Genomic DNA, 13,155 nt, shown 5'->3' with positions numbered 1-13,155 from the left:
ACGGGTTGCCGGGAAAGAGGAAAAGATGCGGACGAATCTGCCGGAGCTGATCTTCCGGCTGTAAAAACAAGGCGGCAGTCAGCTGACGGTCCCTGCACCGCGGCTGGTTGACAGCGCCGGGTGTGCGGACAGCAGGAGACTCGGAACGAGGGGAGGTGAGCCCGCGACCGGAGCGAGGAAGCCCCCTCAGACCGAAACCCTCTAACCGGGGGCCGTTCCCCTCACTCGGCCGTGGCTTCTCGGCCCTTTGTCTGCCCTCCCTTCCCTGATTCATTTAAGCCTCAGAACCTCCACTCGACTGGCTGCATGAGTTCGGTTCAGCTCTCTTCCTCTCATCCCATAATTGTACGGAAACCTTGCTTGATTTCAGCCCTGCTGTTAATAACAGATCGGGGAGAGAGAGCTAACGTATCAATTTGTTGAAACACAATAAGGCTAAAGGTTGAACCAATTGAAACCAGAGCTAATGGTTTTTGTTTGCCGAAAATTATGACTCGAAACAAGATGAGACCATGAGCCCCTATTTGCGTAATTTTCAGTTCCCTGCAAAATGTTTTTTTTACTCCCTTTGCCTGCATCATGTGTGCTCATTTAGCAGCCTTTGATTTTTTTAACTGATATGTTCTTATAGAGCTTCCTGTTATTGTTTATTATTTTTACCAGCTTCCATTTATTGGTCATCTTATGTTTGTCGGATGCTCCGTATTTATTATTTGATTAAGCCTAATGACAGCCCTACAAGTTAAAAGGTTTCCTGGGGCCTATCTCAGCTGAGATGTGGCCAAGGAAAGAAGAGCAGTAAGCGTGTTCTAGACAAAGGAAAAACATTCAGAAAGGTTGGGAGTGGAAAGAGAGGTTTGGTATTGAAAGAAGTTTAGTATGGCTGGTAAATAAAGTTTGTGGATTTGTGTGTTGGGGCGGAGGGGGTGCAGGTGCTGAAATAAGAGTTTGGAGGTATAAGCAGGTGCGTGGTAAACTCCGTTAACGAGTTTGTATTGTATCCTGAGTCGTACAAGGAATGTCAGAAGGATTTTAAGCAGATGAGCAACATGGTCAGATATGCACTTTAAAACGATTGCTGTGACTTCAGTGTAGAGAATAGTGTGAGAACTGATTTGACGGGGAAATGCCTGGGGACAGGAGTCCAGTTAGGAGGCTAATAAGTAAATCTTCAGTTGATGTATTCTTTTTGACTAGATTTTCTTCTTTATGAATAGTGTCCACTTTGCCTTGTGGGCTGTCCTGTACTTTCCACTTTCTGTGTATCTTTTTCCTTCATGGAAATCTTTCCAGCACCATCTCCCTTCTCTCCACCCCCAATCAGATCTCATACCCACCACCTCTAAGCTCTTCAAGATAAATTGTTGGTCCCTGATCTGTTTCTTTGACTTTGTATTCACCAAGTGTTTCATGAACTGTATCCACCCACCATGCATCTGTTCCTAAGAATCCTCTCTGTTCTTCTCTCCATGATCCTTACCTATTCCTGAGAACTCTGCCTAGGAATGCTAAGTATTTTGTGGGCATAATTTTTTTCTTAAATGAAGTTTAGAAGAACCTTTTCCTTAAAAAAGAAGCACTTTGTTTTCATCATGAAGATGAAAATGCAGGGATAAACGTAGGGAAATAAAATAATCAGCTCAGAGTCACACAAATAAAACCTCTGAGTGGGGGAACATCTTAGAAGTGGAACAGTAATAATGAAACATCATGGTTTTTTTAAATGGACTTATAACCCGCTGAGTTTTTTTGTCATTGTTAGTTCTGTAGAAATCCTGCCAAAGAAGATGAAGAAAAACAGAGAAAGATTCTGCAACAGAGAGAGGGAATTTGTGTATGAATTCAAAGTGGGAAGTCAGTGCTTAGAACTGAGGGTGCCTCTCAGATTTCCTGTTCAAGAGAATGCCAGTCATTTACATGGCCGTCTGCTGCTGCTGCACAATTTACCATGCTTTATAGAAAAAGGTGAGGGTTGATTTCTTTTAAAATATCGCTTCGTTATTTTCCTATAGTCTCTGTCATTAGAAGTTTTATATTAGAAAACATAAACCTAAGAAGCATTGGAAACAACCACAAAATGTGAAGCTTTCAAGAATAAAAAGGTTTCCCAGACCTTTGTTTTATGGAGTGTTTTTTTCTCTATCCCTTGTAATTGTTTACTAGGCATTTTAGTATAAAAATTAAATTAAAATTAAATATGAAAAATTACAGAGTTTGGATTAGAACTCTTAACCTCTTAATGTAGTTGGATGGATTCATAAGGCATGTCAGCTATCACTAGCTACGTGCTAAATGCGTTGCCCTTTTAATGATCCGGTCCTCAATTCCTGAGATGTCATGGGAGAGAAGGGGTACCTGTCTTTCAATAATCTTTGCTCACCTAAATTAATTCCATAAAGTCATTAATAAAGTCTGTATTATACCATGTTAAAAGGTCTGTGTTCTGTCTACAGATGAGGGAAAACGTTTTAATTGAGAATATGTTGGATCATAGAAGGTCGAAGTTACAAGGGAACGTAGAAACTTTCCAGCACAATCTCATTGTACAAATAAGGAAACTGGTACCTAGAAAGGTTAAATTATTTGCCCAACGCAATGATTCTCAAAAACTGTTCCCTGATCAGCAGCTACAGCATCACTTGGGAACTTGTTAGGAATGTGGATTATTGGGCAGGGTCCACCCAATTCCCTTTGAATCAGGAACTCTGGGAGTGCATGCAGCAATCTATTCCAGTAAGCTCTTCAGGGAACTCTGATGCATCCTAACGACTGAGAACCTCTGGTCCAAATTTATATAATGATAGAGCCAAGACCAGAACCCAGCTATCCTGGTTTCTATGTCAGTGCTCTTCAATCAGTCTTTTTTTTTTTTAAAGCAGCATAAAGCAGCAAATATGTATTATCTTGTCCTTACCGTTACTGTCGTTCAGGGATGCAGGTGCAACCTAGCCAGGTGCCTCTGACTCAGGGTTTCTCGTGGGGTTGCAGCCAAACCATCAGTCAGGGCTACAGTCTCACCTGAAGGCTCTACTGACAGAGGATTGTCTCCAAGATCCCTTGTGAGGTTGTTGTCAAGCCTTGTCATGTGGGCCTCTTCATAGGGTCGCCTCAGGACCTGCAGCTGGCCTCCACCAGGGCCAGCAACCTGGAGTGAGAGAGTGAGGGAGCAAGTGCCCAAGATGAAAGCTGTGGTCTTCTTATATCCTCAAAGCAGTCTCTGAATAGTGTCTCTAAAGTTGGAACTGTAGATCATCTGAAATAAATCAGTTTTAATATGCTAATCACTCAATTTCTCTCTCAGATTCAAAGACTGTAACAATATATACCCTTGAAAGTTATATAGGAAACTCATTTAAATAAAGAAACCTTTAGCTGCTCTAAATCTGTAGGAGGTCTTTATGTGCTTTTCCCTACTCAGTTTCAGATAAAGAATCAGGCTTAAGAAATTAACATTTTTAATTTTTTTTTAAGATTTTTTTTGATGTGGACCATTTTTAAAGTCTTATTGAATTTGTTACAATATTGCTTCTGTTTTATGTTTTGGTTTTTTGGCCATGAGGCATGTGGGATCTTAGCTCTCCGACCAGGGATGGAACCCACACCCCCTGCATTGGAAGGCGAAGTCTTAACCACTGGACGGCCAGGGAAGTCCCAACATTTTAAATTAGTATCAGGGTTGTATGTCAGAGTTAAGAATTTTGACCATTCAATAACCTGTGATTGTAAAGAAGAATAATTGTGAGATTAGTTAAATGATCCCCTAAGCTGATTTTATTTTAGTTAGACATTCTGTTAAGGGTTAAGGGTATTCTCATTGTCTCATTCTGTTAAGACACTATTTTAGTTAGACATTCTGTTGAGCTTGATGAAATAAAGTTTGACATTGGAATGCTTTGCCAGGTAAAATGTTCCCTATTTATGTGTACTGACGATGGTATTTGTTGTCCCTGTTACAGACTTAAAAGAAGCTCTGAGCCAGTTTATCGAAGAAGAATCCCTCAAAGATTATGACAGAGATGCTGAAGCAGCCCTGGAAGCTGTGAAGTCCGGTGAAGTAGATTTACATCAGCTGTCAAGTACATGGGCCAGAGCTTATGCGGAGGTAAAAAAAGAGATCACATTGTAAATTTTGAGGATATTCTGAACTTTGACGAGGATTTCTTTCCTTACAGCTTTATTGAGATGTAGTTGACGTGCGGCATCGTGTAAGCTTAAGGCATACGGCATAGTGCTTTGATTTACACACGTCACGAAGTGATGATCACAGCAAGTTTAGTGAACGTCCATCCTCTCATATAGATACAAAATTAAAGAAATAGAAAATGAAATACTTTTTCTTGTGCTGAGAACGCTTAGGATTTACTCTCAACAACTTTCATATATACCATAAGGCAGTGTTAATTATATTTATTACATTGTACATTACATGCCTAGTACTTATTATAACTGGAAGTTTGCATCTTTTGACTGCAGTCAGCCAATTTCCCCTTCCCCCATCCCCAGCCTCAGTTAACTGCAAATCTGATCTCTTTTTCTGTGAGTTTGTTTGTTTGTTTGTTTTTAAAGTATAGTGATGGAGGAGACAGAGAAGTCCAGATGGGCCTGGACGTGGAGTAGTTTCTCCACAGGCCCTTACTCAGTGCCCGTTCCTCTCGGCTGTCACAGCCCCCTTTTTAGGGGCACCTCTCCTGAGGGAATATGGTGCGAGTTAGGTCAAATAAGAGCTGTGTTCGGTGCTTCTCGTGTAGGTAGCTTCTGCCTGTTCACAAGGCTCACTGTAGGCTGGGTTTTAAATTGATGCTGAAAATTATGTAGTGAGCAGATCTGGTTCATGGGGTTTCCAAATGTCTGGTGTTACGTAGGGCCAAGCAGATCCCTGTGATTTGGCCCTGGCTCCTTCCTGCAAAACTTCAGCCCGAGCCTGATGTGAATTTGGAACAAGGCTTAAGTCACATGGGCTGGTTATAATTTCTAGAGCAGTGCCGGGGTCTAGAGATGTAGAGCAGTTATGAGAATGTGGTTTCAGGTTTTCAGAGGCGTGGGGTAGATGAAATCCGTCTTCTAGATTCAGCTGGTCTTCTGAAACTCTTCTCTCCTGATCTGGCAGTCAATCGAAGTATAAGTGAAAGGAAACAAGGGGAAAAGTTGACCCGATTGACCCAGTTCAGAATACCTGTTTCTGTCATTTATCCATTTGTTTTATTTAAGGTAAATTATTACTCTTAGTCCTGTCATAGATTCCAGTTTTTGACATTTTCACTTTGAAAAGGGAAGAATTTAGATTATTCTTTTTTATAGATGTCTGTCTGCAAAGATCAATAATAGAAAAAATACTTCCACTTTTGCCTTTAAATTGTATGACCTTTGACAGGGGACTTCGCAGCATGCCAGTTTCCTCCCCTGAAGAGCACTGTGTGTGTCAGATGTGCTGGCACGGCACACGTCTGGGGACAGGCATCTGTCCCCCCGGATGGATTTGTGTGTGTGCTTGGGGTATCTCCATTCTGCCTCTCTGCATGTTTCTGTTTTTCTGGTTTATTGGTGTTTACTCAGTCGCTTTATCATTTTGATAGCTACTGTTTTCATACACTTTAAAACATGCTTACATTTTATAAAGAAAACAATACTTGAAAAGTTCAGAGTAAGAAAATTGCAAATGTACATCTTGATATAAAATCCTATGCATGAATTGGGTTTTCAGGGTCAGTGTTATTGCATAGGTAACCTCATTCTCTAAATATATAGCCTACAAAACCTTTCGTAGCAATATATTTTTAATAATGGAAAGCCTCTTCTGATTACATAATTAATATATGCAAATTATTCTGTTATGCAGCACCTTAGAATACAAAGTAAAGGTCGTCAGAAGTCCCACTCTGCCAAAACAGCCCTTTCGAGTGTGTTTGGGTTTCACAGAAATGGGATCTTAGCTTACTTACCTTTTTTTTTTTTTTTTTTTTTTTTATTGTGGTCACTTCCTATTTCTTCCTCCACATTAACGCCTTCCCCTTACCCCTGCCTCCAGGTAACCCACATTAACAACTTAGTTGACATCTTTCTGTATTTTTTTTGTATATTCAGATAATCCTCTGTAACCTATATACACATAGATGGAGGGTCTTTCTGTCCTTTGATGTACAGAAATGGAATCATAGTATATGCACTTCTCTAGTAGTGTGTTAAATAAAAATACTACGTCAGGATTTAAGACTGTTCGTGTCTCATCTCGTAGACCACATTAGAGCATGCAAGGCCCGAGGAGCCCAGCTGGGATGAAGATTTCGCAGATGTGTACCATGACCTAATCCATTCTCCTGCCTCTGAAACTCTCCTAAATTTGGAACACAATTACTTTGTTAGTATCTCAGAACTGATTGGCGAAAGAGATGTGGAGCTGAAAAAATTACGAGAGAGGTATTTCAAAGTTCTTGCATTATCATAATTAAATGTTACATCATCAAATATTGATGGGCTGCAGAACAGCTTGTTCTCATTTTGTTATAAAATTGAAGAATAGAATAGAAAAGAATCTTTAACTTTAGAAATTAATTTTCTTATGCATTTAAATCTGTCATTTCATCTGGGAAGATGAGGTCCTCATAGGTTTATAGAACTTCTCCAGTGATTTACCTAAACAAGTATGGTGGTCTTATCTATTCTTAGTTCTAATAAGAGGAATAGCTTACCTCTTTTGAAGGTCTGCTTTGTTCCAGGCACTGTGCAGAGTGCTTTGGATGCTGTCTTAGTTCAGGCTGCTGTTGAAAAAAAAATACCGCAGACTGGGTGGCTTAGACAACAGAAATTGATTTCTCACCGTCCAGAGGCTGGGTAGTCCAAGATCAAGGTGCCAGCAGACTCCGTGTCTGGTGAGGACCCGCTGCCTGGCTTGCAGACAGTGCCTTCTTAATGTCGCTCACGTGGCGTTTCCTCAGTGCGTGCTCCTGGTGTGTTGCTCGTAGACAGACAGCTGTAGCACCTCTTCTTCTAGGCACTAATTCCATCAGGACGGCTCCAACCTCTTGAGCTCACCTAAACCTACTTACCTCCCAAAGGCCCCACCTCCAGATACCATCACATTGAGGGTTAGGGTTTCAACATACGAATTCTGGGGGGACACAAACATGCAGTCCATAACGGATGCCCTGTCTCACTTAATCTCTTAGCACAGTCCTACTGTCATCAAACCCATTTTACTGAGGCAAAAATTTGATTTTCTTCTAGTTCTTTATTATGTAGCCAATAATATTGTGAACATACTTTAAGAATGAAATACAGATTAGATTTTTTAAAATATGTAAGAGTATAATTACCTAACAAGAATGAATTATCTTCTGTTGAACTACATTTGTTTGATTTTTCCTGCCAGGGCTTCAAATAATATAATCTTCATCTCATTCTGAATCTGTCCTTGGATCTCAGGTTTTCTGGGACTGCACTCGTTCTGCCCATCTAGGTGTATTAGAAAATGCCCAGCCTGGCTCTCTGTAGTTCATGCCAGTAGCCATCACTCCTGCTTTCATTCAGCTGGTGAGCTGCGCTAAACTGTGGTCGACTTGGCTGCCTGCTCACTCCGCCTCCCAGAAAATTTCATCTCTGGCCATCAGTATTCTACAATTGTTGTTTTTCTAAATTGGAAGAAGATTCTCATTCCACAAAGCTCTTCAGTTTTGGGGAATCTGAATTAACTTACCAATTATCTGCATTTACTGGTACTTCGTATACATTTTCTGTCGTGGAATGGTTTTTCAGCAGGGGTTTGTTTTGGTTTACGTTATTTTTTGAAATGTCCTTTGGCCAGACTTCTTGATGGGGCTTTGCTTTTTCCCACCTAAACGTATAAACAGTATTTGAATACATTTATTTTAAGAACAGTTTTATAGTTTATTTTTCACATGTCCGAACTGTTAGCTTAAAAAATAAAAATAAGCTATGTTCCCGTTAAGGTAGGTGATATTTTTGGCAAAGGTGAACAGTATAACTAATGGTGAGTTGGAATTCATTGATGGAAGTTCACCCACAATTTTGGTGCTTAATTCATTTATCTTAATTCATGAGCAGAAGTGACACCTTTTCTCATTTCTCCTTTCATTTTAACTCCATTTTACATCTTTAAAAGAACTTCTCTCAGTGTAGCATCAATACAGTTATAATGATCTTCTTTCCTAAGTTTGTTCGAGATAATATACAGGTTGTCAGAATCACCCCACCAGACATACTGAGCCAATAGATAGTATTTCATCTGAAAAATAATAAAATTTTCTTTGATCTTAATCATAGAAAATATATATTGCATCATTAACTGTATCATTAACTACTTGCACTTCTAAAACATTTAGAGTGAAATAAATGTTCGTGAAATTTTATTTGTTGAATTATTATTTATTGGTCTTCTTTTTCCTCACTGGAAATTTGCTGCTTTTAGCAAATCAGATTCAAGATATTTCTTTGAAACTTAAAAGTGGCAGTGATACTCTTTATCCACTAGAGGGAACATGTGTAACGTAAAATATTAATATATTTGTATGGAAGTTTATATTTATTAATGCTTAGTAGTTATTTCTGTTTTAAATAACAGTCTTACTTGCAAGCACTTCCTTCACCTGACCTCTAGTAGTTATTAAAAAATTAATGGGGTCACCTGCCCACTTATAGTCAAGTGGGAATTAAGTGATATTGAATATTTAATACTAGAAGGTATACATAGAAATGTATAGAAGTATAACATATGAATGAGTTTCATTTATCATATACATATAAGTATCTTAATCAGTTGTTATAAATACGTGTAAGTTCTCTTTTAAGAGCAATTTACTTAAATTGACTAGAATGATAGTAAAATCCTTTTAGTTCATGTCTGTGTTTCGTTGTTTACAAGTTTGTTTGAAATATGTTTCAGAACAAACTTTTAGAATACATTTTTATTAGAAGATAATTTTAATGAACTTACTAAAATATAATACACACACAGAAGAGGCAATAAACGATAGGTATACAGCTCAGTAAATTTTCACAAAGTAAGTACACCCGTGTGCTCATCTCCCAGATCAAGAAATGATTTCCAGCCCTGCAGAGGGCTCCCTCCTGCCCAGCCGGCAGTCACCACCCATTTCCCCCGAAAACAACCATTATCTGAACTTCTAACACCACTGATTAGTTTTTCCCGTAGAGAAAACCATTTTTAATTTCTGCACGTTTATTTGGATAAATGAAGAAGACGAAAATGTGTCTTCAGAATGTATTTCATATTCCTCTAAAAAGGGAACCAGCCTTGTGACTTAATACCAGCTTGATCCTTAGAACCTAATTGGCAGCTTCTGGTTATAATATAAAGTACCTTTTGAAGGTTGAAGTCACTTTAACTCATGTTCAAATAAAAAGAAAGTGTATTTAAGCTGGAATTGCAGAGTATCTTCTTTGTGAAAATCTGCAGCCTTTTAAATATTAGCCATGGAAGTCGAAAGATCACCTAGATTTTGAATGCTTTCATTTATGCACTAAATTTAGATTCCAATTTAGCTGCACAAATGACGTTGTTGATATCATATGACATTATCATTATTATTTCCACATCTCCATTGGCAAGGCTTCAAAGTGCCTTCCAGGTGGTATAGTTGCCATAACTGGACATAGTCCTAGAAAACAAAAATTTTCTTTTGACTTTGTAGAGGTTGTTCAATAAATCCAGAGTGGTTGTATTAAAAATTTGATGAATATATCTGATCTGCTTATTTATGGTTCAGACAAGGCATTGAAATGGAAAAAGTGATGCAGGAACTGGGAAAATCACTGACAGATCAAGATGTAAATTCACTGGCGGCTCAGCACTTCGAATCCCAGCAGGTGAGTGAAGTGTAATGACTTTTGGATTGCATTTTCCACTTATTTATTTTTGTAAAACAAGTAGTTAGTCAGTGCACTGTCTCTTTTTAGGACTTGGAAAATAAATGGTCCAATGAATTAAAACAGTCGACTGCCATTCAAAAGCAAGAGTATCAGGAATGGGTGATGAAACTTCATCAAGACCTAAAAAACCCCAAAAACAGCTCTCTCAGGTATTAATCGGGTGTTGTTTTTATTAGATGAAGGTCATTGTCAGTAATAGTTTGTATTTGTTGTAAAACTGGACCTTTTTAGTTGTAGGTATTTTTAAGTTGCCGGTGAAAATTCAAGGTAATTTATACTTCTTTTAACACCTTTCATTTTATAGACTTTATGTGGATGATTTGCGGGGTGGGGCGGGTAACTGGCTGCTTTACAGTAGTGACTTCCCCCCTAGAACTTAGCCTTGTAGATCTTGTGGGTGTGTATACCTCAAGACCGCCATTACTGTCTCTTGTTTCCTTAAGCTGGTTTCCTTTCAGTGCAATACACACTGGTCGACTGCACCTTAAATGCCAAGCACTCTTTAAGCAGAAGAGCCAAAAAAAGATAACTGCCCATGTGGAGCTTACATTCTAGAGACACTGACCTGTGAATAAAACAGTACTGTACAGAATGATGTGTGCAGTAACAGAAGCATGTACAAGGTACCAAAATAGTCTAGAGGACTTTCCATAAGTCACAAGTTGTGTGGTGCCTTATGGCCTAAATGCATTTTGTTTCATGTGTTGCCCTAGAGCTCGACAGTGCCTGTTCTTTCCTGGCTGTGTACTCACCTTTGAGAATTTCTTCTTTCAAATCCTAAAGTATATCCAATTGAATATATTTAGTACAGTATAATAATCCTATTTCCAGCATCTTCTAGTGTATGCTATAAACATTTAGATACTGCCCTTTATTTGTCTAATGTCATTCTCCCCCACCTGTCTTGCCTTGAAGACAAAAACCATGTCTGTTTTTCTGCTGTTGTATACCCAGGTCTTTGTCAAGTGTCTAGCTCTTGACACAGGCATATAAATAAATATTTATGGGATGGGTGTAAACCAGGCAGATGGATGGATTATCATTAAACTATTTACCTGACACTGTCTGTATCATCTCGTATTATAATCTGTCATTTGTGTTGTTGTTTTTCCCAAGACAACACCTTAGAAATATTTAAACAATTTTTTATAATTAGAAATGGGATAACCTCCTGGACACTAACATATATATACTCCTCATTTCAAATGAAAATAGTGCTGAACACAATACAAAGAGACATGTGAGGCGACAGACAGGCTGGGAACACCTGTGTACTATAAGGTCCAATGGTGTTTCTCAAATTGCTGGTTGCAGTCTGCCAGGGACCATGCTAGATCCTTTACTTTCCAATTGGACTTTTAAAAATGACAATAAAATGGAATGGAATTGAATGGAACAGAACTGAGTAGAGTAGACTAGGGAAAAAAATATCAGCACGTTACTCATGTGTGCATTGAGCCAAAATGTGAAATGTGTACTCTATATTGTGGTCAAAAAAGTAGGAAGTCATCAACCTATGGAAGCTAAGAAAGCCCCTTGCTACAAAAATTATCTCTTGCTTTGCTGCTCTAGTTTCAGAAATTCATTGTATAGGATCAATTCCTTTGTGTAAATATTGGCCTCTAGCTGCTGCTGCTTTAAAAACCAAATATTCCTAGGAAAGAGTATTTTTACTGTGACTTGGTTAGTTTGCTTTCCTTTTTGATAGGGATTTCCTTGGGGAGCAGAAACCTGTTTTCAACATAACTACGTATAGAACTCCTGTATGAGATTGATCAATTTTTAAAATTTATTTATTTGTTTATTTATTTATTTGTGTTTTTAACATCTTTATTGGAGTATAATTGCTTTACAATGGTGTGTTAGTTGCTGCTCTATAACAAAGTGAATCAGCTATACGTATACATATATCCCCATATCTCCTCCCTCTTGCGTCTCCCTCCAACCCTCCCTATCCCACCCCTCTAGGTGGTCACAAAGCACCGAGCTGATCTCCCTGTGCTATGCAGCTGCTTTCCACTGGCTATCTATTTTACATTTGGTAGTGTATATATGTCCGTTTTTGCCCTTTTGTTTAAAGTCAGGTCTATTGAAGGATAAATTACATAAAGTAAAAGTCACTTGTTTTAGGTTTACATTTTGATGAGTTTTGACAAACTTAATTAGTTATGAAACCATCACTGCAATCAAGACATAGCATTTCCTTGTTATACCTTTATATTAACCCCCCTCCCCTTGCCCAGCTTGTGGCAACCCGATCTGATTTCTGTCCTGTAATTTTGATTTTTACAGAATGTCATATAAATGGAATCAAACTGTATGTAGCAGTTTGTGTCTTGCTTCCTTCACTTGACATAACGCTTTTGAGACTCATTCATGTTGTTGCATTTATGAGTGGTTCTTCCCTTTTTATTGCTCTGTTATTCTTTGTTTATCCATTCACTCAGTGGTGGACATTCAAAGTATTTCGGCAATTATAAATAAAGCGGCTATAAACATTCACATACTGGTCTTTCTATAGACATATGTTTATAATTCTCTTATGTAAATACCTAGGAGTGGGATTGCTGGAAAACATGGGAAGTAAAATCCATGGTGTGTTTAATTTTTTAAGAAACTGGTTCTCCGAAGTGGCTGTACCATTTTGCATTCCCGCCACCAATGTGTGAGGGTCCCAGGTGCTCCTGACCCTCATCAGCACTTGGCGTTGATATTTAGCAATTCTGGTAGGTTGTGTAGTGGTGTCTCATTGTGGTTTTACTTTGCATTTCCCGGACGGCTACTAACGTTGAACATTTTTTCACGTGCTGATCTTCTATCCATACCTCTCCTTTTTTTTTTTTTTCCATTATTATATTGAGTTGTGGAAGTTCTCTGTGTATTCTGGATACAGGTCTATCGTCAGATGTGTGTTTTACAAATATTTTCTCTCACCCTGTGGCTTGTTGTTTCATTTTCTTAATGGTTTCTTTTGAAGAGCAAAGTTTTTCATTTTAATTAAGTGTAATTTATCAATTTTTAAATGGTTTGTTTCTTATCTCAGTTATCATTGCCTAATTCAAGATCACAAAGATTTTCTGCTATGTTTTCTTCTAGAAATTTTATAGTTCAAACTTATACATGTAACTCATGATGTATTATTTCATATCTATTATATGTAAATTTAAATATATCCACTATAAAATAGTAAATAAATATATCCACTATATATATGTTGGTCTGTAACTTTGTTTTTCTTATAATATCTTCATT

At 38.2% G+C, this 13,155-nt stretch overlaps 1 protein-coding gene across 3 annotated transcripts in view; it reads left to right on the top strand.

The window, feature by feature from the left end:
- Nucleotides 1-77: 77 nt before the first annotated feature.
- C10H12orf4 (chromosome 10 C12orf4 homolog) overlaps nt 78-13,155 on the top strand; it is a 38,389-nt gene continuing 25,311 nt past the window's right edge. For 2 of the 3 annotated variants that reach the window (XM_036867631.1, XM_036867632.1), the window contains exons 1-6: nt 78-155; nt 1,763-1,965; nt 3,957-4,102; nt 6,233-6,414; nt 9,741-9,840; nt 9,931-10,052. In XM_036867631.1, coding sequence (XP_036723526.1) covers nt 1,788-1,965; nt 3,957-4,102; nt 6,233-6,414; nt 9,741-9,840; nt 9,931-10,052 — 728 coding nt within the window. In that variant the 5' untranslated portion in view covers nt 78-155; nt 1,763-1,787. The remainder of the gene's footprint in view (nt 156-1,762; nt 1,966-3,956; nt 4,103-6,232; nt 6,415-9,740; nt 9,841-9,930; nt 10,053-13,155) is intronic. The other variant, XM_036867633.1, reaches the window with a different exon arrangement.

The sequence above is a fragment of the Balaenoptera musculus genome, chromosome 10 (assembly GCF_009873245.2).
Source record: "Balaenoptera musculus isolate JJ_BM4_2016_0621 chromosome 10, mBalMus1.pri.v3, whole genome shotgun sequence".
In the NCBI taxonomy this organism is placed as follows: domain Eukaryota; kingdom Metazoa; phylum Chordata; class Mammalia; order Artiodactyla; family Balaenopteridae; genus Balaenoptera; species Balaenoptera musculus.
The sequence above is the reverse complement of the archived record's forward strand: the minus strand, read 5'-3'. Positions and strand labels throughout refer to the sequence as shown.